General features: G+C 42.1%; 1 protein-coding gene across 6 annotated transcripts in view; it reads left to right on the forward strand.

The window, feature by feature from the left end:
* Positions 1-22,188, forward strand: part of KLHL29 (kelch like family member 29) — a 490,936-nt gene extending 468,748 nt beyond the window's left edge. For 5 of the 6 annotated variants that reach the window (XM_058179658.1, XM_058179633.1, XM_058179668.1 and 2 more), the window contains 2 exons: positions 6,035-6,179; positions 19,430-22,188. In XM_058179658.1, coding sequence (XP_058035641.1) covers positions 6,035-6,179; positions 19,430-19,613 — 329 coding nt within the window. In that variant the 3' untranslated portion in view covers positions 19,614-22,188. Of the gene's footprint in view, positions 1-6,034; positions 6,180-19,429 lie in introns of those variants that run through there. The other variant, XM_058179678.1, reaches the window with a different exon arrangement.
* The last annotated feature ends 1,935 nt before the right edge of the window (positions 22,189-24,123 follow it).

The following is a 24,123-nucleotide window of genomic DNA, read 5'->3' on the forward strand; positions in this document are numbered from 1 at the left end:
AGTTTAAAGAAGCTCCATTTCATAAGTGCACAAGCTGCCTTATTCCTTTGGGGTTTTATTAGTTGCTAATTTTTTCTTCCTCTTCCTCCTCACCTCTTGCTTGCATTGTTTTAGGGATTGTGCATGTTAGCTTTGCCAGAATATGTCACTAATTCAGTCACTGTAGGCACCCAGTGGGCCTGGATCATAGACTAATGGCTTTAAGGAACAGCAGGAACTCTTGACAATTGTCTGAAATCTAGAAGGCAGTCACTGATGATTTGATTCACTGCTCAATTCTCTCTTTTGTTTGTTTGTTTTGTTTGTTTATTTGAATTTATATCCCGCCCTTCTCTGAAGACTCAGGGCGGCTTACATTGTGTTAAGCAATAGTCTCATCCATTTGTATATTATATACAAAGTCAACTTTTATTGCCCCCAACAATCTGGGTTCTCATTTTACCTACCTTATAAAGGATGGAAGGCTGAGTCAACCTTGGGCCTGGTGGGACTTGAACCTGCAGTAATTGTGTTAATAACAGACTGCATTAGCCTGTTGAGCCACCAGAGGCCCACTTTGCCGTGCAGATTATCAGGGATAGGAAGATTCGGTCATAAGATTCTTCTTTGCTATAGATTTGTAAGCCTTTCCTGTTTTTTCATGCCTGGGACTCTTTGTCGATCGATATGTGTGATCTCTGTTGTCTCTCAGGAATGCTTTATTACTTTTATTTTCCCGTCATCCCTTAGGCAGCCCCTCTTAGTTCTCCCAGCTGGGTGCTGTTGTGGGTAATAATGCTCATGCTACATAAAGATCCATGTTAAATAGTGACTTTCTTTGACTCTAAATTAAGCCCAAGGAATATCACTGCCTACCTTCAGATACTGAGATTTTGTATGGTTTTCCTCACTATAATCCTTAACTTTCTTACTTAGGAACATAAATTTCCTTTCATAGATTTGACAGAAGCTTATTTTCATATGGTGGGACTTCCCAGCATTGGATTCCTTGATTCCTTGTCCCTGTGATCAGTTTAGGGCAGGGGTGTCAAACTCAAGGCCTGGTCTGCAGGGTGCTTAGAACTGGCCCATGGGGCCACCCTGGAAACAGCAAAGGACCAACTCGCAGTGCAGAGGTGGGTTTCAGCAGGTTCTGACCAGTTCTGGAGAACCGGTAGCAGAAATTTTGAGTAGTTTGGAGAACCGGTAGTAAAAATTCTGACTGGCCCTGCCCCCATCTATTCTCTGCCTCCAAGCCACACCCACAGAACCAGTAGTAAAAAATTTTGAAACCCACCACTGCCGCAGTGCCTCTGCCAGCGAAAACGGAGCTTGGGAGCCTGTTTTCTCTGGCAGAGCACTTGGGCCGTCACAGGCACCCCCAAAACAAGTGACATCAAGGTGGCCATGCCATACCTAGCCACCACCACCCGAGCCTCTACAAGGTCAAATACAACCCCGATGCGGCCCCCAATGAAATCGAGTTTGACATCCCTGGTTTAGGGGCATCTTGATAAAGGCATCTAAAGAATGTAGTAAATGTTTAAGCAAATAGTTGTTAAATTTTCTCCTTATCCCATTATAATTTGCAACTCTCTAATGATGCCGTTCAGTTGCAGAAGTGCAGGATAGTCCTTTAGGCTTTTCTGCGGCTTCCAATCCTAGGATTCCACAAGTCAGTCCAAATTGCATTCTTGTTGCACCTTGAAATCCGCAGGGGACTAACTTTGGTTACCTTCTCTGATGGGGGTAAGGAGGAATGCATCCAGCTCCTAAAGCAATTAACTCTATTCAGTATATATTCAGTATATATTCAGCATTGGTAACCATCAGGACATAATAGTGCACAGACTCTCTCTGTTTGGAATATGGACCTGCATTTCCATTTCAAAGACTCCTATATTTTTTACTGCTTCATCCTCTTTCCACTTCGGGGAGTTTGTTGTTCTTTCCATGATGTCATAGCCCTTTGAGTCCCTTGAGTAGTTTTCTCTAAGGTAGCTTTTCTTGTCAATTTCTTAGACAAGTGTATCTGAATAATTATCTTTGCTCCCTACCATTCTTACCTTCTCTCTCATTAGGATAAGTGCACATTTGGATGTTTTCTTTTTACCAAGGGACATTTTCCTTGTTGTGCCTCTGTCAAGAACTGGGTTTGCCAATGCTTCTCCGTGTACCTTGAAATAATCTGGAGATTTGTGTGTGGGTTTATACTATGTGTGTGCATTTGTGGATAGATGGATAGACAGATATATAGGTATAGATATAGATACAGAATATCTGAATTCTTCAGTGTTAGTTCACTATCAAGTTCTAGCAAATATCCTCAGATGTCAGACCTGCCAACTTCTGTGGCAACTTTTTAATGAGAAATACAGTACTCTTTGCTTATGTTGAACTATGGTTTGGTCCTAAAGACTGGCCTTCAGGGATCAGTCTAGTCTAGATCTTGGATCCAAGATGGGTTCAGCTTTTGACAGGACTATCTTCTATCCTATCATGATCCACATGTGTGAACCACAAATACCCCAAAGAAGAAGAACTGATTATTTGCCTGTGGTTATAGTTCTCCAAATGGTCATCTGTTTATTTATATAACCTAGCTTTCCTCCCACTTGTACTGCAAAGATAACTAGAGGTAACTTGGTATATGGAGGTAGGTGCAATTGAGGGACAGGATAAAAACTCTGCTTGCTTTATTCCATATTCAGTGTAGTCAATATACTTAATAGAGTAGACTTCAAAGCTGTTGTGCAAGACAGACCCCATATGTTCAGATTCACAAATAATCAACCTGAAGAACTGCAGCAACATGATTGACAGGTATTATCTTCTGAAAGACAGTATTGATTATCCACTGTCATTCAGCCTTTAAGCAGAGACGTATCTTCTAATTCAATTTATAGTCACTATCCTTTTAAACATACTATTTTTTCAATATTTTTAAAATATTAGTTTTTATTATTAATGGTTTAATCTTGAACACTGCCCCTTGATCCATCTACCTCCTGGTTGACAAATGCTTGACGTTTGGAGATGTGATCTATGTTCTGATTCTGATTTTATTGTAAAATTCTAGTCCTTTATGGATCAAATAAAACATATTTAATTATTCTGCAATGTTATCTATTGCTACGGACAAAAAAAAGGACAGAATTGTTGCCACCCAAAACTGAGGGTGTTTGTGTCAGAGTTTGCAGCAATCCAACCAGCACACAAGTAAATAATTCAGCAGGATTCATTTATAGAAGAACATTGTTCTTTTATAAATGAATACAATATATACAATACCCATGCAGCTCTTGCAATGTGGTAGGAAGTACAAGGACAAGAAGCAGAAGCTATAATGCAAGGACATAACAAACTCATTCATTCATACATACACACAAACACACACACACACACACACACACATAAATTAAGCTAAGCCACGCCCAGGGTCCGAGCCATCTCCCATGACTCACAACAGATCCTGTTTCTTAGTCACCAAAAAGTTCCCATTGGCTGACTTCTTATGGCTATCCCAGCTCATAATTTCTTATACACTGACAGCTTGCTTAGGATAGCTGGAGGAGGTAATTAATATAATGGTCCCTGAAAACTATCCCTTGAGAGGGCCAGGTGAGCGATCTACTGATTTAAAATGTTCATCCCTTCCCTTTTTAAAGATAAAATGATCACTGAAGGGTTGAGAGGCACCCACAGCTCAATAGGACAATCTGAAAACCTAGATCAGTGACCACTTACACAATATTCCTGCCCCTAAAACCAGTAAGTGAGGCTTGATTCCTTCTCACTCTTTCCAAAATTTCAAAGTAGAGTTTGGTTCCCAAAATAAATTTTAAAAAAAGCAATTGTAACTATATTTGATGGGTCATTAAAACACAATAAACTTATACTGGGGGGGGGGGGGAGAAAGCACACACGACTATAATGCTGATTCTTCTGCAGGAGATCTGAGAAACTGCTGACTCTTCAGAAGAAACAAAAGCAGAACTTTGCCATTAAAACCTCAAAGTGGGACATTCGCTTATACCACAAGGTGATATCCACAGCAGAGCATTAGCCTCCTGCTGGGGAGCTTATATTTCTGCCTTGATACAACCCAAAAGAATATCCTTCTGGGCTTTTGAGTTAATGTTTCCTTATTAGTTTAATACATATTTTGCAAAGCAATAGTCCCATGAAAGGAGCCAAGGAAATATGATCAGCATGTACGGGAAGGACACATCCAAATAATATGTTGCATCAGTAGCAACAACCAGTTTTTAATTTTCCAAGTATCAGAAGTCACAAGACTCAGTGGTATCTATCGGAAGTAATGTTGTCTTCAAGAAAAGGCTGACAAATGACTTGTTTTTTATCTGTTTGGACAATTGGCTTCCCCATACCTAAAAGGGAAGTTAAAAATAGGATTTCTCCACCTAGTACTTCTACAAAGGTGTTAGACTCGAGTCCTGGCTAGGAGTGATAGGAGAAGAAGATAAACATTGTCAAAGAATACCAGATTTCAAAAGACTGCATTAAAGAATACTGATTAAATGGTATTATTGATGCAGGGTACATGATCTAGTTTGGGTGTTATCATTTTAACTTTTTCTTTTCAGGTAATTTTCTCTGCTTTGGGAGAATTAACACCTAAAGTTAATGATACATAGCTGAGCAGGAGAAGGAGAGATATTTTTAAAATGAATTTTGGGCAGAGATTTTTGTGGACGGGAGGAGGGCAAATCCTTTCATGCCCACATATAAATGTACTGTGATCTGGGAACTAAATATGAAAAGGTGATGTGCTTACACCTGTCTTCCCCAAAGCATATGGCTATTATTAAACCACAGGTGTATATGGTTTATACAAAATTCTAACATGTAACCTGATTGCAAGAGGTCAACTGAGTCCTGAGTCCAAGTCAGTCCCATTATTCATTACACATTACACAAACAAACAAACAAACAAAAGTTTAAGGTGAACTTTAAGTTTAAGCAGTCAGGAGAAAATGTTTTCTTAAGCTTGTTCAGTTTTTCTCATGAGAAAATATGCAAACAACATGAAAAAGAATGGCTGCTAATGTCATAATAAACAGAGTTGTGTCTATTATGCTAACCTGAACCTCACTTAGAAGTGAGATCTAAAAATATGTGTACATTGTGTAAAATAACATGCCAGGTTAAGTGTGAAAACAAGTAGATTGTACAGTATCTATTGGATTGCAGAAATCTTGTGTTAAGGCTCCAACGATCGTGGAGGACCAGGTTAGGTCTTAAAAATTGGCAGCTAGCCCTGCACATCAGCTACAAACAGCAGAAGCTATACTCGGATACCACCAGAGGACAAAGGATGGGGGAACACTCTCTGTGGCTTTACTTAATATATCTTCAACTTTTGTCATTTGCCCCATTGCAATATTTTCCATATTTCCTTAAATCCCATAAGGAGGCTAGTACAGAGGATCAAAATTGTAACCCATTATATCCAGGGTCAGAGAGGTTGAGAAAACTTGGGCTGCAGTTTCTGGTTCCCTGCTGTGTATATTCGGCTAAAAAGAAAAGAGACGGATCAAAAGAGGTTAGGCTAGAATATCGATTCACCTCAAAGCTAAGTATGGAATATCTAACATCAGAGCCACCATCCGATTATGCTGCTTAGAAACTAATCTTGTTGTCTCGAAAATGGGCTGCGGTTCCATGTCTGAAATAATTTGGCAGATCATTTCAGTTTTACGAGGGCCGTACTTTTTTTTTTTTTTTTTGCAGACGCAAGAATGCATGCCGATATGGGAAGTGACAGTGCTGTTGGATTACAGCCACTGTGTACTAAGAGTGGGGAAGACCCACAAACTTTTAAAAGTGCCTTTCAGAAGTTTAGGGGTGAAGAACACAAATCAGCAATAAGAACAGCAGCAGAAATATTTCCTCGTTTTTCTTTTGCTGGCCTTGGAGATTTCAAGAAACATGATTGATCTATAAATGAGGGGGGATGCATAAATGAGAAACTTGAATCTAGTACCAACCCTGGTAACCAATCTCAATGTTGCTTTCTTTTCCCCATCGACAGATAACAAATACGCTCCTGCAGTCACTCTCAATGGTTTCATCTTTATCCTTGGAGGAGCTTACGCACGAGCAACCACCATCTATGATCCAGAAAAAGGCAATATTAAAGCAGGCCCCAACATGAACCACTCCAGGCAGTTTTGCAGGTGAGCCAAACAACCAGAGGACGATTGAATTGCTACCGTGTACCGGTACAATTTTCCCCCCTTGCTCGAAAAAGTGATGGTGTGGGAATGAGCAACACAGCAGGAATGAAGTTGCATTCAGATTTTGCTTCTTGGTCGTTCTTTTAAGGACCGAGTGTTTTGCAGGCTATAGCCAGGAAAACTGAGGTTATGCATCCTCACCACCGGTTTTACCTTCGGTAGCTACACATCAAGGTCTATCTGAGTGGGCCCTTTCTTCAGCATTTTGCAAACAGTGGCCCAGTGATTAGAGTGCAGTACTGCCGGCTACTTCTGCTGACTGCCGGCTGCCTGCAGTTTGGTAGTTCAAATCTCACCAGGCTCAAGGTTGACTCATCCTTCCATCCTTCTGAAGTGGGTAAAATGAGGAGCCAAATTGTTGGGGGCAATAGGGTGACTCTGTAAACTGCTTAGAGAAGGCTGGAAAGGACTGGAAAGCAGTATATAAGTCTAAGTGCTATTGCTATTCTCTTGGAGAATTGGGCAGATTGAGTGGCTAAAATGGAGCATGTCTCAGTTTTGTCCTGATCTCAATTAAAATATATGCCACTCATTTCATAAAGATTCAGGTAGGATTAATTTTCCCAAAAGCTACTGAAGAGATGTTTAGCGTTAAAGGTATGTTGTGAATCCAGCCCCCGAACCTGGCCCCATGCCAGGAAGTGACTTGGAGCCGGACCTGCTGCCGGAAAGTGACTTGGACAGTGAGGGGGAAGGGCCCTCAGGACTTACCTCGGTAGCACCGGCTTCCCTGGCTCAGCTCCAGGAGCCAGAAGCAGGCCAGGTAGAAGAAATAATGAGGCCTAGGAAGTGCTGAGTCATGGAGCCACACCCCACAGGATATAAAAGGCAGTGAGAGCTGGTGTGTCTCTTTGTAACAGGCAAATCCACTGATTGACTAGAGCTGAAGTTTGTGACTCACCAGCGTCGTGGAAAATAATGAGGGCTCTTGGCAGACGCTGGCTCTTTTGCCACCAGAGCTGATAGTGCCGGCTAATTAAGCCATCATTCGGACGGAGGCGGAGGAGGACAGAACAAGGCACTGCATTGGGAATGAGCAACAGAGAAGTGCCATGGCCATTTGGAAAGCCGTCTTTGAAAGTTTCATGGCATATCTCTTAATACTTCTGAATTTTGCCCTGAATAACCAGAGAAAAGACCTGTGGGAAGCAGAATGAAGGCAATGCAAAAGCCTCATCCTGCTCTTTAGTTGAGTTGCCTTTCCATATTATATTTATATTTATAATATATTCATACATGCAAACTGATGCAATAAATCCACTGCATCAGGAATGTCCCACTTAATAAAATCAACAACACAGTTTTTAATCGATGCATTTTGGTTGCGTGATTAAAAATAGAAACAACTATTAAATTTGGATAAGCAAAGCCATACTACCTGCACTTTAGAATTTGTAGTGTAATTTGAACGTTTGGGCCAGAGATGGGTTTCAGCAGGTTCTGACCAATTCTGGAGAACCGGTAGCAGAAATTTTGAGTCGTTCAGAGAACCGGTAGTAAAAATTCTGACTGGCCCCACCCCCATCTATTGTCTGCCTCCCAAGTCCCAGTTGATCAGGAGGAAATGGGGATTTTGCAGCATCCTTCCCCTGGAGCGGGGAGGGAATGGAGATTTCACAGTATCTTTCCCCTGCCACACCCACCAAGCCACGCCATGCCCACCAAGCCACACCCACAGAACCGGTAGTAAAAAAATTTGAAACCCACCACTGGTTTGGGCCCAGGGAAGAAAGGGCCATTTTAAAAATATTTTGGGGGGGGGGCAGGGAACTGATTGGGATTTAATTGACATCTCATGGCAGTATTACAGTGTCATCTTGAAAGTTGAAAAGAACAAAATGGTACCCAGGCTTTGTCCAAGCTTAAATGTATGACTTAAAGCCCCAGGTGCAATGTTATTACAAGAGCTTCATTCAGTGGTGGCTTTCAAAAATTTTTACTACCGGTTCTGTGGGCATGGCTTGGTGGGTGTGGCTTGGTGGGTGTGGCAGGGGAAGGTTACTGAGAAATCCCCATTTCCTCCAGATCAACTGGGACGTGAGAGGCAGAGAACAGATGGGAGCAGGGCCAGTCAGAATTTTTACTACTGGTTCTTCGAACTACTCAAAATTTCTGCTACTGGTTCTCCAGAACTGGTCAGAACCTGCTGAAACCCACCTCTGGCTTCATTGTATTAAATGTGCAGAGGTTGGCGTGTGACCCAAGCAGGGTTTTCACTATTTCCACTGTCTGTACCTTTCCGCTCCACCTATAAACTCTATCTATCTGATTGAAATATATCTTTGTGCCTAAGTCACAAACGTGTATGTGTACACATCAGTTTAAAGTTCATCACTAATTGATTATTAAAACAGATCATAGTCCAAAACAAATGATGTTAATTTTAGAATCTTGATGTGGAATTGTAAAAGAAAGCTATTGGGTACTGAATCCCAAGTATTGACTCAATTATTAGGGAGAGAAAATAAACATCTCTGAAGCCAGATGCCAAAACAATATTTAATCTCTCATCTATACCTTCTCTATATATAACTGGTCAAATGCGCTGCTATCGTGGCCTCAGGCTGATGTGTCAAAACTTGCAGCCTGTGGGCAGATGCGTCATGAGCTGGCCATGCCCACTTCCATTTTTAGCGAAGGGGAGGAAGTTGTGATCCGTCACGTGACGACACAAGTTTGATATCCCTGGAATAGCCTATTCTTATTATTAAAAGGTTTGGGTTTTTTATTTTATAGTACCCTTTCCTAAGTCTTGTATATACAGGCAAACTGATTTCTTTGATTTGAGATTGGTCAATAGCTACATTAATTGGTGACTGAAAACCTCTTATGGGACTTTTTCCATAAAAATAAAAAACAAAAGAACTTGTAATTTATGGCTTTGATGATTAGACAGGATAGATTGTAGAAGGAAGAGAGTCACCATGCTACTTTAGAGAGACGTTTAAGTATAATCGTAACTGCTGTGAAGAATATCAGAAGCTACTTCTGAGTATTTATACATCCTCCTTTATGCCTTTCTCTTTTTTTCTACTTTCTCTTCTTATTGCAGTTTTTGCTTTCCCTGTTACTTCTCTCTTTTTGTTGTTGTTGTTGTTGTCTCTATTCCAATGTAGCTTGCATTGGTTCTAATTACTGCTCTTAAATAAAATCCAGTATATACAGATTATATTTCGTTTTTGGCTTTTAAAATGACATATTGTTGTTTCCATTCTCAATATTGGGACACAAAGAGAGGAAAGTACCATATCCCTTACAACAGAAACATATTTTCTGATTTTTGTACTGTTTCTCCTGTTTTTATTTAAAGAGTGCCCTCTCTTGGTTGTCAAAAGAATGCTGTCCTGAAGCTAGCATTACATTATATGCAGAAAATATTACAGTCCAAATCCCAGCCAAAGCCACTGTGTTCCTGCTGCTTCTGTGCTAATTACGGATTTTCATTGTTCCTCTGAGTTAACAAGAGTGAAATTGAATGTAGGAGAACCCCACTGTGTCCATGCAGTAGTTAATTATATTTTTTCTCTCAAGATTGTAAACCAGAAGCAAACAGTGTGGTACAACTGACATAACTTCCCTTGGTAATTCATTCCATTAATTATGTGAAGCTTTTTTTAAAAAAAAAAATGAGGGATGTTCTTCAGTGATATTAAAATTACTTGGATGTGAATGACTTTAATGCAGTCATGCTTTCAGCAAGATCTCTTGACAGACTAGGACTTCTCTAATAATCTGAAGACTTGAGAGTTTATCCAAGATAGGAGATAATTTTACATTTACATCCCTTTGAAAACCCACAAAAGTAGAACAGTTACTTAAGCCATTCTGCTGTTCAGAATAATTCTTTTTTTTTTAACCATCCAAGATGGAGGAGATGAATCCTTCCTAGTGATGAAGTAAAAATTCTACCTACCGTGTTTCTCCAAAAAGACGACCCACCTTGAAAAGAAACCGATCACGTTTTTGAGCTCATGCAATCAAATTAAGCCCCACACACAAAATTAGCCCTGATTAAGGCCCCGCCCACCCCACGCCCGCACACAGGTAAAAAATAAGCTAGGTTGGGGATGGGAGTGGAGCTGTCCTACTTACCAGGCCTTGCACACCCTAACACCTGCTTTGCCTTTTTCTGTGGCCGCTTGCCGCCACTCACACGCATCACCCTGGCCTCTGTTTCTCCTTCAGATGCCTGCCAGAAGGCATCTGCAGCCAATAAGGGCTCCGGATCGATCTGAAGCTCTGTTATCGGCTGCAGATGCTTTCTGGCAGGCATCTGAAGACAAAATGGAGGCCGGGGCGATGCGTGCAAGTGGTGGCAAGTGGCCGCAGAAGAAGCAGGCTAGCAGTGGGCTCCTGCTGGGTGGGGCTGTCGGTGCCACGAGGTGAGTCAATATTTAGAACTCTCCAAAAAATAAAGCCTAGCCATTTTTTCGGGGGTCAAAAGAAAATAAGACCCGGCCTTCTTTTTGGAGAAACACGGTAGCGGTATTCAGGTTTTACTTGTTTTAACAAATACCTTATAAATTAAAATAAATTTTAATTTTAAAATTGAATGCTTTGATGCTTCTAAAATACCTATTTATAGGTCGTCTTTTTTTTTTAAAAAAATAGTGAATTACTGAAAATTGATGGAACTGAACAGAGGAAAGCTTTATGCTACAGGTGAATCACACACTGAAGCGATTTACGCCTGAGACAAAATTTAAGGCATTGATAGCAAAAAGCTGGCTCGTGTTAAATTCTGAAGGATTATAATAGGGATTTCAGTTGTAATGGGGATGTCTCTTCTTTTTCTTTTCTTTTTCCTCCTTCCTTCCTTCCTTCCTTCCTTTCTTTCTTTCTCCTTAAGTCACAATTTTCTCTTTTTCTATTTGGATACTCCTGAATTTTTTTTTAAACATATCAGCTTCGTTGTACAGACATAATAATATTCCTTGCCCCTATTTTGCCTTTCGGTATGCCACTCTGATAAGGCTACCAAATCTGGACTATAAAGATCCAGGATAAGACTTGTTGTTCAGTCCTTTGTCACTTTTTTGTGAAACATTGGACATGATATCCCTAATACTGTCTGCCAATAATTGCTTCTTTGAGCTCATGCTGTGTCATCACTGATAGCCTGAAGCCACCTAGATCTTTTTTACATTCCTTTCCCAGGTCTGAACCTGGTGACCATACAAAGTCCTCAGTAGATAGATAAGGAGGTTTTGAAAGCCTATCCACAACTAGTAATAGTCTACCTAGTAACAGGTTGTAATCTTTTTTGGAATTCCCTTTTCTGTTATCCATCCGACACTAGCAAAGTTATCTCAGGTTTGCAGGACTATCTCTTTGGAATCCAACTGGCACTGTGTATTGTAGAAGTCCAGAGTGCAAAATCTTGATCGTTATCTTAGTATCACATGAAATAAGTGGTATTGTTCAGATTTTTAGTGCCTCCTTTTTGGATAGTGGGATGAAATTGATCTGTTCCAGGCCCATGGCCACGGCCGTGTTTTTTGTACCTGCCGACAAACCACATGTATTGCTTTAACTGCCTCATCTGGTACGATTTCAAATAATTCTGCTGCATTTCATCAACTCCCGCCGCTTTCTTTTAAGCAATATTTTTATGGCCCATTTAACTTCACTTTCCCAGAATGTTCAGTGAACCAGCCTGTAGAAATATCATCAGTCTTTTTCCTGTGACTTTTAGGCAAATAAGATTTGTTGTCCACATGAAAACCTTTAGGAGAGCCAAGATTCAGGCTGTACTGAGCGACACCAGAGTAGGGTTGGGTGTTTGCTTCCTTTCTTCTTTTTTAAATCATCTTTTGTTCTTAAGCAGCAAAGCATGGTGACCACTCTATTATTACTAGGTGAGGAGAAGTTTGAGGTACTTTCACAGATTAAAAGAGATGGCTCATTAGGGATGAAAAAGATTCTTTAGATGAATGGCACAAAGGAAGCACTGGCATTTCTTGGCTACTTCTTGCTCAAAAGCTTAAAAAACCTGAAAGCTGTCTTTATACAACTGTAATAACTGTTAACGGAGAGAAAATATAGGTAGTCCTCAATTTACAATCTCAAATGGAACTAGAAGGTCTGTTCCTAAGTGAGGTGATTATGAAGTTAATCATGTCCAATTTTTATGACCCTTTTTCGTTGGGGTCGCTCGGTTGTTAAGCAAATCTGGCTCTCCTCCCCCCCCCCCCATTAACTTTGCTTGTTGGAAGCTAGCTAGGAAAATTGTTCTGACTCAGCCTTAGCAAAAACAAGAAACAGATTCTTTGTCACGAAAAAAACCCTTTTTATTTATCTCCTGTGAATTAATGGCATTCACACACCGAAAAGTCCAGGCAATAGTCCTTCAAAGAATTAACTGCAGTTACAGACCTTATGAGCTCCCAGCCGCAAAGCTGCAAATTAAGTTCTGGCAAGCAGTCTCTGAGGCACAAAACCCTGATGAGCCAAATCTTCAGAAATCCGAACTGTTATCTCCTACAACCACCACTCCCCTTTCCTTCTATTTATTCCCCAACCAGGGAGGGGTCAGTCAGCATCCACATGTTGCCTTGCTTCCCGAGTCGACTCCTTGTCATCAGTTGCTCTCCTAACTGCTCTGCGCATAAGCGCATCTAGAACAGGCCCCAGCTGTTCTTCCTCCCCACTTATCTCAGCCTCCAAAGGCAGCTACCTCTCCGGTAGTTGGGAAATGTCGGATGGCCCTGGCTCTGTCTCTGCCTTCGATGCAGAGCTTCCATCAGAGATTTCCCCAGACTCCAGAACTGGCCCAAGTTCCTCCCCAACCTCCTCATTGTCCGAGTCTGCCACCAGCTCCACTGGCATCTGGCGGACCACAACAAAAGTTGCAAATGATGATCATGTGTAGGGACGGGAGACCACAACCATCATGAATACATGCCAATTGCGTGGGGTGTAGCAACATTTGTAAGTGTTGAGGACCTGTTGTAAATTACTTTTTTCAGTCCCTTTGTATGAAAGTATGCTCAAATGATTGGTTGTAAGTTGAGGAACTACCTGTGAACAGAAAGAAAAATACATTGTGATTTCAAGTATGTATGTAGAGTGGGAAGGAAAGCATATTGCATAATCTAATATTCCTATTTTTTAAGTTGGATTTAATTTTTCATGTTTTTTTTCCTCCTTTAATGGTGTATGATCAAATAATTCATTTCAATTGTTTCTGCTTTTGTCTGTGCCTCCCAGCAAGCAGGAAATGTACCGTCCCCCTTGCTTTTTGCTTCTAAGTAAGGATTTTCCCACCTTTTCCATGCACTAGAAGTACCATTTTATAAATAACAATAATGTCCACAGGTGAGACCTATGTCCCTTTGTCTCTCTTTGGCCCTAAAGAAGTAATCAGGGAAAGGAGAGGCTTGATATTCCTGATCAACATAAAGCCAATGCAATTTAAGATTGATAAACCAGCATATGGTTTATTTTCTACGATTTTAATCCTTCTTTTCCAAAACGCTAACACCAGTTAACACCACTCAAAATTAGACAATGACATATCCAAATGGAGGTGGAGTGGGAATGTAAAAAGCGTTATAATATGAATGTAAGTGTCAAAAAAAACCTGACAGAGTTCCACCCACTTGAATTTCAATTTAATTAGGGTTTCCATTGTTTTTAATGATCAGTTTAACAGGCTAGATCATGAGATTCTGTGCCAAAATATAAGCATTTGGCCACTGCTGCCCAACAGTGGGACTATACTTGGCCAAGATGGTAAAATAATATTAGGCAAACAAGATCAGAGCTACAAACACCTGGACAATCGTTAGATGATTCCTGAGAGTTAGGACCTTACGTATCTAGTAGTCATCCACGGTTTTGATGCCCAGACATGGCATGCCTGATGGCATGGACCAATATTTCTCGACTTTGCCAACTCTTAAGATGTGTAGACTTCAACTCAGAAAATTTGGGAATCTGGGAATTGAAGTCTACATAAATTTAAAGTTATCAAGGTTGAGAAACACTGGTATGGACAGGCTCTATTATGTTATTTGCCATGCTGAGGTGAAATCTAGGGATGTGACCCAGCCAAAATCAGTGAGCCTGAACTTCAAACAGTTTCTGCTATTCACTCACTGAAGTCCTTCGACTTTTTCCATCCAACCAGGCAAAAAGTTGAGATAACAATTGTTATGTGCTGGCTTGCCACTGTTACACATTATAACATTCTGCCTTTTGTTTTCGGTAAAGTGAAGCCATTGCCGTAACAAACAAACAAAAGCAAGCAAAAACTATTGTGTGACTAGCCCATAGCCTGCAAATAATCAGATTGACGACAACAATGATGATGATGAAGATGATGTTTTCCATTCAATTGTGTCCAACTCTTGGCAATTCTATGGGCCAGGTCTCTCCACATCTTCTGAAGTTGTATGACAGAGGCCAAGTCAGGCCTCTCCAAACGGCCTTGGTGGTGCCTCCTCAGAATCTTGCAATATGCCAAGAGGGATTGCAGTCCTATCAGTAGAATCTCCCCATTTGGCTTTCTTGTGAGGGGCTGGGTTGGATTTGGTGGGTGTCTTGGTCAGGTGATGAATGGAATATAGGAGGATAAGGAAGGAACAGAGGAGCCTGCATAGAGGCATAAGGATTTACTATGATCACAACAAAGTAAGAGAAAGAAGAGCTTCGGTTACTGAACAGATTGGAGCATCTGGGAGAAGGAAAAGCAGCTCATGAGAAATGCCAGGAACCAGACAAGCTATAGCTAAGTGACAGAACACTTGCCTTACCCGAGTGGATCCTTGGCTTGGATCCCCTAGTTTTGCTGAATCCCAGCTCTTTCCTTGCCGGTCCATCAGAAGGATGAAAGTTAAACATTGATTTTGTATCTCACTGAACAGAGTGATCAAGACATATACTGAATTGTGTCCAAAGTAAACATTATTTGGTCTGCTGGATAGAATTTTCCCATTTGTTATACTAAATATTTTGCTGAAAGTATAAAACAGGACTGAGGCAGGTAACTTATGACTGTAGAACTGCATATGCACCAAATCATTTACCCTTTCTCGGTTTCTTAAAGAGAAATGCTGACTCAAGATCCTGTCTTCCTACTCTGACAATTTTCACAAGGTGCATTGTCAAAAACTGACTGAAATGGAAAGGATTGCATTATCTTGAGATACGATGCATGAGACCACAGTGCAAATCTTAATAAGCATGAAAGCATTTTGGAAAACAAAACTTCCTAAGTCGTTTTCCAAAATGAAAGTAGGAAGCAATCCTGACCCGCCCTCTGTTCCTGATGCGATCCTGCACCTTTTTCTTATCCCCACCTGCTCTAACTTTGTTCCCCTTTCAGGTGCCTTAGTCACCACAGGAGTCAGAGGTTAATGTACCCTGGCACCCATGCCTGGACTGTAGGAAGGAAAAGGGCTGTGCCACTGTGGATGAGAAGGGCTGGCTCAGCCTAAACTTGCCAATTGTTTAATGAGAGATTGTTGCTTTCTCCTCTTATTGGCAAGTGTATTAGCACAGAACCTCCCCCTTAGCACATCTGTTCAGTATAGCGGTGGATTTCACTTACCTTTGCTACCGGTTCATTCGCATGTGCACACTCACTTTGCTCACGCGCATGCCACTTGTGCACATGCACAGAAGCACCTGCGCATCCACAGACCGTATTTGATGACGTCCGGGTGGGTGGGTGGAGCATCCTGCTGCCACTACTACCACTTCGCCCGGACCAGGGCGAACCGGTAACAATCCACCACTGGTTCACTACGACTAAATGTGATTGGATGACATAGGCTGAGCAATAGCTTGTGGTGGGTTTTTTCCAGCAGTGTTCATGTGTTAAAGATGGCTAGGCTTGATAAACTGCTGTTTTCATAGCAATGCTGTTTTGGAAACTTCATTTGGGATGTTTACTGAGTATAATCTTCAGTTAAACAAAAATAGTGGTGTTTCTGTTCCCAAAATGAAAGGGGAGAGACAATTCAAGAATTTGAAGCTGGAATAACTTCTTCCTATGTAACCAGATTTCACTGGGATATTTTTTTTGATTGGCTTTTTTTTTTAAGAAAAAAGAAAAAAAATTCCTAAATACCATAAAAGGGATTTTTTTTAAAAAAGAAAAGAAAGAAAGACTGGCGCAGTTCCAGCTAAATTAAGTGTGGCTCTATTCCTGTTTTTCAATTACTAAAATTGGCAGCAAGAATTAGAAAGAATGTGACGCATATGAACATGCTAATTCAGTCATTTAAATGTTCTTTTATAACCTCAAGGACTACTAGAGAAGATATTTCTTCATTCCACTGTTATTTCTGGACAGGGATTAATGTTCACAACCCAGTCAAACCGAGATTGTGAAATGCCTCTCCTTGACAAGCCCTGGATAAAAAGAAATGGAGGGTAAACATGTTTGGATCACAAAAACTCTCAGCAAAAGTTCTGGAAGAAATTGATATTGATGATTCAGCATCAGGCAAAATACCTCCAGATGTTAATGAGGAATTCTTCTGCCGTCAGAAATGCTCACTTAATCACATCTGGCCCGAAAACAATCGCTTTCAGGGATCGATGATGGAAGAGCTGGAGAGAACGCCCTGAAAACTGAGTGCCCAAGCAGAGCTGTCATCTAGTAATTTATTACCTGCCTAATGAAATTTTCATATTTTGCTTCCTCTGCCACTGCCGTTTGAGTTATCCATTGTTCAGGCCAGATGCTGACATTTCCTCATTGGGAAACCAGGTCTATAGGTTGGACCGAGATTCAAACAGCATAGAGCAAGCTTTCATACGGCTTGAGAGTCAGAAGAAATGTGGTTTTCAAGTATGAAAGCACCAAATATGCCAAACATTTCTCCAATAAATGGCACGGTAACACAATACTTAGTTGAAGCGTAAATGCTTTTAACTGAGAAATTCCTTTGATACCATTCTCATCGTACCACTCAGAATGTTTATTCAGCATTGTTGTAAAGCAGGGGTGTCAAATTCAATTTCATTGGGGCTGCATCAGGGTTGTGTTTGATTATGGGGGGGTGTGGCCAGGGTGGGTGTGGCCAGCTCGACGTCATTCCTGTCGGGGGCGCCTCTGGTGGCCCAAGCACTCCGCCATTGAAAACAGGCGCCTGAGCTCCATTTTCACTGGCAGAAGCAACATGGGCCAGTCCTTCGCTGTTTACGGGTGGTCCCGCGGGCCAGATCTAAGTACCCCAATGACTGGATCCCGCCCCCCTCCCCGGGTTTTGAGTTTGACACTCCTGTTGTAAAGGACGTTAAAATGGTGAATTAAAGAGAAGAGAATCCATGCAAAGAAGCACCCTTTTTTTATGCACATTATAATCAGCAGGTACAACATACTCTTTGGGGAGAAGGAATAAAATGGCATTTTCTATTTACATTGCCAGTGGCATAAGTACCAAGCTCATAAGTACCAAGAACTTACTATTAAATAATAACATTCCTAAACCAAGATGTTTTCAGTTCTGCCTTCTGGTTTTGAAGGCTGCTTTCATGCATGCAAAAACCGCCCAAATCCTATTGCAGCACCTCATCTAGAAGCCACACAACACAGAACATTTGCAGTTCGCTGCTTTGAGTTACTAATAGAGGCGGGATAAAAATCAAATCAAAAATATTTTTTTTTGCCTCCTGGTTGGGAATGTGGTTGTTCCCTCTTAATGAAAAAAGTGAAGGGGAAGGAAGCAGTGGTGGGTTGCCCCCAGTTTGGACCGGTTCTATAGAACTGGTAGTAAAACTGGTGGGAGGCTTTGCCCATTGACCCGAACATCATCAAAAGTGACCTGCGCATGCGCAGAAGCTTCTGCGGAGTGAGAGAGCGCGTGTGCGGGCACGATGCGAACCTGTAGTAAAGGTAAGTAGAACCCACCCCTGAAAGGAACCATGTAGGGTTGATTGCATGGAGCAGTTCTCTTCACTTCTTCCTTTTGAGCCCCAGTCCACCCCCACCTCCAAATTGGAACCGAAATGCTGCTGCTCTTTTGTTGACAGCTGTGTGTCACTAGATGGAGGAGAAGGCATTTCGAATTATCCTCAGTTCCTCCACTCACTGCATCTCCCTGTTGTTTGGCCTCTCCAAGGAGCCTGGGGACCTACTCTCCAGTTAGGAGTGTAGCTCAACTTTCTGCCACGTGACACCCACCCATTAGATTCTCATTGCATTCTATGCAGCCTCTGGATCTAGAGGGAAGCAGACCAAAGCAACACAAGCTGTCTGTCGTGTCCCACTCCTCCGCTGACGGCCGGGTCAGGGAAATCCGAATCAGGCTTGCCTCTGCAGCTCTGCCCAAAGTCCTAACAAAGTCCTCAGAGCAGGCAGGAGACCAGAAAGTGACTTCAGCAAGATAAGTTCGACTTTGCCTGACTCAGAGACTGCCAGAAAGCAGATCCTTTATATAGGCCATGGGGTGTGGCTCCATGACTCAGCACTCATTAAGGCCTGCCCCTCCCTTCCTTCTGTTGCCTCCGCCTATCCAGTCTTCTGATGCGAGAGTCACTCCAATCAGCAGCTGTTGGAAATAAACTTTCCTCAGGCTCACATGCTGTGGAGGAGGGGGAGGGGTCTAGCTGCTCCGTTTGCCTGGGCATGGAGCCAGGGCTGGGGCCGGGGGATGCTCCCTCCTCTGCAGCCTGCTTGGGCATGGAGCCAGGGTTGGGACCGGGAGGTGCCCCCTCCTCTTCAGCTTGTCTGGGCATGGAGCCAGGACTGGGGTCGGGAGGCATACATTCCTCCGTGTTCGGGAGCAGATAAGAAGGCCCCGGCTGCTGTGAGAGCGGGCAAGACACAACACTGTCTTTCATTCCTCCATACTGTCTTTATGATTGTCTTCACATAGGCTGTTAGAAAGCTGTCCTGAATTTTCTCTTCCCATTGGTGTATATGGGGACCTAAACGATCCCAGCAAGGGAAAGTGTGGCTATGGTGCCCTCCCTGCTCCAGGGTCACCAGGGCCAATTCCTGTCCCCTTCATTGACATTTGTGGTAGCCTTTCCACCCCACGGGAGAAATCTGAAAATTAATGAAGGTGGGCAAAGGCTGGATGCGCTGATTATTATAGTCATTGGTTTGTGGCAGTTATGACACTTAATGCGGAAGCTGTTCTTTCAAACAGCAGGATCAATGACTAAATAGAGTGAGTGCTTAGCGGACTGTTACTAACTGTATTCCTCTCCTTTCTCGGTCTCTTTCTGCACAGCGCTGTGGTTCTTGATGGAAAAATTTACGCCACTGGTGGAATTGTCAGCAGTGAAGGCCCCGCCCTAGGAAATATGGAAGCTTATGACCCCAACACCAACACATGGACGCTGCTTCCCAATATGCCATGTCCAGTGTTCCGGCACGGCTGCGTAGTCATTAAAAAGTACATTCAGAGCGGTTGACGCCATCAGAAACTTGGCTTTTGCCTGCTGAAAGCAAGCCGAGCGAACATTCCTGCAGAGAGAAAGCGGGAGATACAACAAAAGAACATCTTGTCTAAAGTTATGACTAATCTCTACACTGAATGTAGAAAATCATCCTCACTTTTTGATGAACAATGAGCAGAGACTGCATACTGTGGACAAGAACAGGATTTAACACCCGCGTGCCACTAGGTGTCACCGTGGTGTTTGCTACAGACATGGGCTTTTGGTCTACCCAGGTGCAATAGCGTTGTTGTTTCAAAGAGGGGAATGAAATGAACAGTGTGCATTCTACTTTGTTGAGAGCAAACTCAGTTGTTGAAGTTACTGTGCCGGTTTGGCTTTGCTGCTACATATTAAGCATTGGGGGCTACATGAAATGAAGGGCAAAGTGTCCTTATCACTTTGATGGCTACCTTTTTGTTTTTAAACCAACATGCGCTTTTCAAACAGCGATCAAGAGCAAACTTCCCTCGCCGAACACACCGACTTGAGGTCAGTCTTCCATCAAAGCCAGTGTTTATTACAGCCCCTGAGAGCAAAGCTAACAAAGCATAGAGGTGTGCCTGTCCGTCTCCTAGCATTCCACATCCTTTGAATGAAAAGGTTTTCTCAAACTGTACCCCAAGGTGAAAGGTCTGGTCGCAGGAGGGGCCTGCTTCTGCCCTACGGCTGTTTTGTTTGTTTTTCCTACTGTATGAACAAAAATCGCAGCTACCTATCTGTAAAACAAAAGACATCTAGGAGCTTTTTATCAAACTTGTACTTCTCTTTTCAGAGATTAGACCGAAGAGTTCTCCATTGGGTTTCCTATTTCGAGCCAGTGATTTGAGGCTAGGCCTTGGGTGTGTGTTTGGGCCCGGGGGGCGGGGGGGCGGAGGGGGGTTGGGTTGTGATTGTCACTGAGTGCTAATCCACTAGCCAGAACATATAGGTCACTGTCTATATTTTTGTCAAATGAATCTTAAAGAAGAAGAAAAAAAAGTCCTATTTTTTCAAATTCTCTTCTGCCCCTTTCCTTTGCCAAACGTACGTTAGGAGTCTTAAGAAAAGTCCTCTTCTGCTCAAGAGGCTTCGGCGGCTGCATTTGAAAGGAGAGATGGTTTTGCAGCTTCTCGCGAGGGTTCAACAATAATAATTGAGAAAGCAGTCTGTTCAATCCTTCTTTTAGCAAGACGGTATGGGGAAAAAGGGTTCCTCTGTAGAGTTGTAAGTATAATATACACAGCAGGGCTATATTTTTATACGTATATTAAAATATTGTACATTCAGAGAAGCGTTGTGATGTGAAAAATTCTTTATAAAAAACTGTAAATGGAGCAGAATCGGATGGCTGACAGCTGGGACAACAGGGTTGCTTGCAATCGTAACAACAAGCATATATATTATGATTAATCCTGTGCAGGGGAGATTATGGTTGATTTTCTTTGCCGCAGCTGGGGAGGGAACAACGGTCACTGTTTGTTTGCTGAACTTCATCGCGGACATTATTAAGACCATTTTTTTCCCCACGTGAAGTACAGAATGCCAGATACTGTAGGGTGAAAGGGGAACTTCGAGCTTTTTTTCTTTTTCCATAGCAGACATCGATTTTGTCCATAAGGGGATGTGATCTGTTAAGTCACTACAAACTGAATGGAGCTGGGGAGTGGGGGGAGGGTTTACTGGCCATGAACAGCCTATTTTTTCAACTTTTCAGATGCTCCCGTGGTGACACTCCCATCTTTCTTCCTTCTTTTCTTTCTTTTTTTGAACATTTCCCTGTTCCAGGTAATTGGTCACCATGATAGGGACATTACGATGGCATCAAAACACTATTAGGGTGATGAATGGTTTCCAGAAGCATCCCTAGAGCAGGGGTAACATGAACTGTCACCTTTGTACCTGAGCACATCCCCTTGGAAGCAAATCCCACCAATTTCAGTCTGCCTCTTCCAAGTGGGCTTAGCATCACAGCCTTACTCTGACTTGCAGGGAGTCGGAGAACTGCAGCCAATGCCTTCATGATTTTGATACCAAATACCTTTTCTTTTTAAATTGGGACATTTTGGATAACTATATTACAGATGGCTGGCCAATCACACTAAAATTATTTTGGTAAATATCAATTTTTAGAACGCAGTTATTACTATTCAATTTGTACCTTGCCGTATCTCAAAACAATTGCTCACCATAGGCAGCAAGATGACATCTCTCCCATGGCATAGAGGATAGCATTCAAACTTATTATGCAGTTGTAACTAATTCTTTAAAGGAACTAAGTCACGCAAAGCTTTTTTTTCTTTTTGTCAAGCATGATAAAAGTGTAAATTTGAAAAATTGGCACAAAAATTCCTCACTGCCTGGGGCAGGCTGAGTTTTATGATATTGGTGTCTTTCTACCTCCAAAGGAGGTGCTAGCGTGTAAGCCTTGCTAAGCATTTAACATCTCCGAATTTACCTTCTTCTCTTTTTTTTTTCCTCACACTGGAGCAAAACTGGCTATTTCCGTGCATACTAAAAACAGGGTTGTCTGTAATTATATTGTATATATGTTTACTGTTCAATTCTTGTTAAAATAAATCTATTTCTAGATCTAGATTGAGCATTAAGTGGATTTTTTTTGAAGTACTGTATTTTTCGGTGTATATGATGCACTTCCCCCCCCCAAAAAAAAGTGGGTGGAAATGTATGTGCGTCTTATACAGGGAATGTTGTTGAAGCCCCGCCCACCTGCCAGCACCCACCCTTCGGCCTCTGCCTCCCAGCAATTTATCTCCTTGCAGCAAACAGCAGACAGCCTGGTCAGCTTCAGCACAGCCTGATTTAGCACGAGCAGCTGATTTGGCAATTGGATCAGCCTCCTGGAATACCACCTATCAGCTGTACCAGACTGCAGGGATCATCACTGCCAATCGCGGCTACTGCCCTATCGCCACCTCCACATGCCCCATTTTCGGCCTCCATGTGGCCCATTTTCGGCCCGTACCAGGCAGCAGGGATAGGCGGCGGTAGCGATAGTGATCCCCACCACCTGGAATGGGCCAAAAATGGGACTCCTAGAGGCTGAAAATTGGGCACGTGGAGGCCAAAAACAGGACGCATGGAGGCTAAAAATGGGGTGCTTGGAGACAGCGATAGACAGCAGTAGCAATGGGCAGCGGTGGCAGGCAGTGGCGATCCCTGCAGCCTGGAACAGCTGATAGGCAGTATTCCAGGAAGCCAATCCAACCGCAATCAGCTGCTTGTGCTAAATCAGGCTATGCTGAAGCTGACCAGGCGGTTTGCTGTTTGCTACAAGGAGGTAAATTGCTGGGAGGCAGAGGCAGATATTTTTTCCCTTGTTTTCCCGCCCTAAAGCTAGATGTGTCTTATACTTCGGAGCCTCTTATAGTTCGAAAAATACGGTAAGTGACATTATGTTTTAAGTCAAATTAGCTTCTGGCTGCGGAAGCCAAATGTTTGTACTTTGGGGAGATTAATCCAAATAATTAATATTTCATCAAATATTTAAGGTATGTTTAACCATCCTTTCATGTCAACATATTATATTTATTTGTGCAATCACTTTGAAACCACTTGTGACTTTTAGTAAAATACTTTAATCTCAGAGAAGGCCCACACAAATGAGAGAACACCAAGGGTGAACCAAGAGCATTAGTAAGGAATAAAAGACATTCAATTGGCCTTAGCTAGTTTTTAGTCAGTTTACTGTATCCCAGCAATTGATTCTCACAAAGACTAACTCTGATTTATCCATTTTAACAGATGTCTGCACAACACTACATGCTTTGCGATCTCAATCAGCAATCAATGAAACATTTTTGTTTTGCCACAGTAGCTCAGTCTGGACAAAGAAAGTCAGTTTTGTTACAACTCAGTTCTTGAACAATCCACAAAGTGCTTTCATGATATACGTCAGAGGTGGGGAACTATGGACCTTTAATGACTTGTGGACTTCCACTCCCAGAAAAATCGCCTCAGTGATTTCACTATACTTCGCCTATATTCGGATGTTGCCCTTCGGTCATGGCTGGTGCTGCCTTGTGGTACCAGGGTGCAGTCATCGGGGCATGGTTGCAGTGTGTGCGGAACAGTCGGACCGTGGCGGATATGGAATTTGGCACTTTGAAATATGATGTCATTGTCATCAGTGGGGGCTCAAGTTGAACCAACAGATTATTCCGCCCTGCTTCATAAATTTATAGCATACATTTTATATCAAATATGTATTTCATGAAAATACTTTGGTGTCCATAATTGTTAGCTATTACTATCTGTATTCATATGATAAACTGAGTCACAATGATGCCATTATTTAATTCATATAACACACTGAATCTTAATTACACAGGGTGGGTTAATGCAACAATCAAGATTTGTGTTTATTAGCTGGTTTGTGGGATAGCATATAATACAGATTCATTGTGGCGAGACCTCCCAATAAAAATGCTGCCCACCCAACACTAAATCTGGATGACCAGTAATAGCCTAAACAGTTTTTTAAAAA

Source organism: Ahaetulla prasina, chromosome 1, assembly GCF_028640845.1.
Source record: "Ahaetulla prasina isolate Xishuangbanna chromosome 1, ASM2864084v1, whole genome shotgun sequence".
Taxonomy (NCBI): domain Eukaryota; kingdom Metazoa; phylum Chordata; class Lepidosauria; order Squamata; family Colubridae; genus Ahaetulla; species Ahaetulla prasina.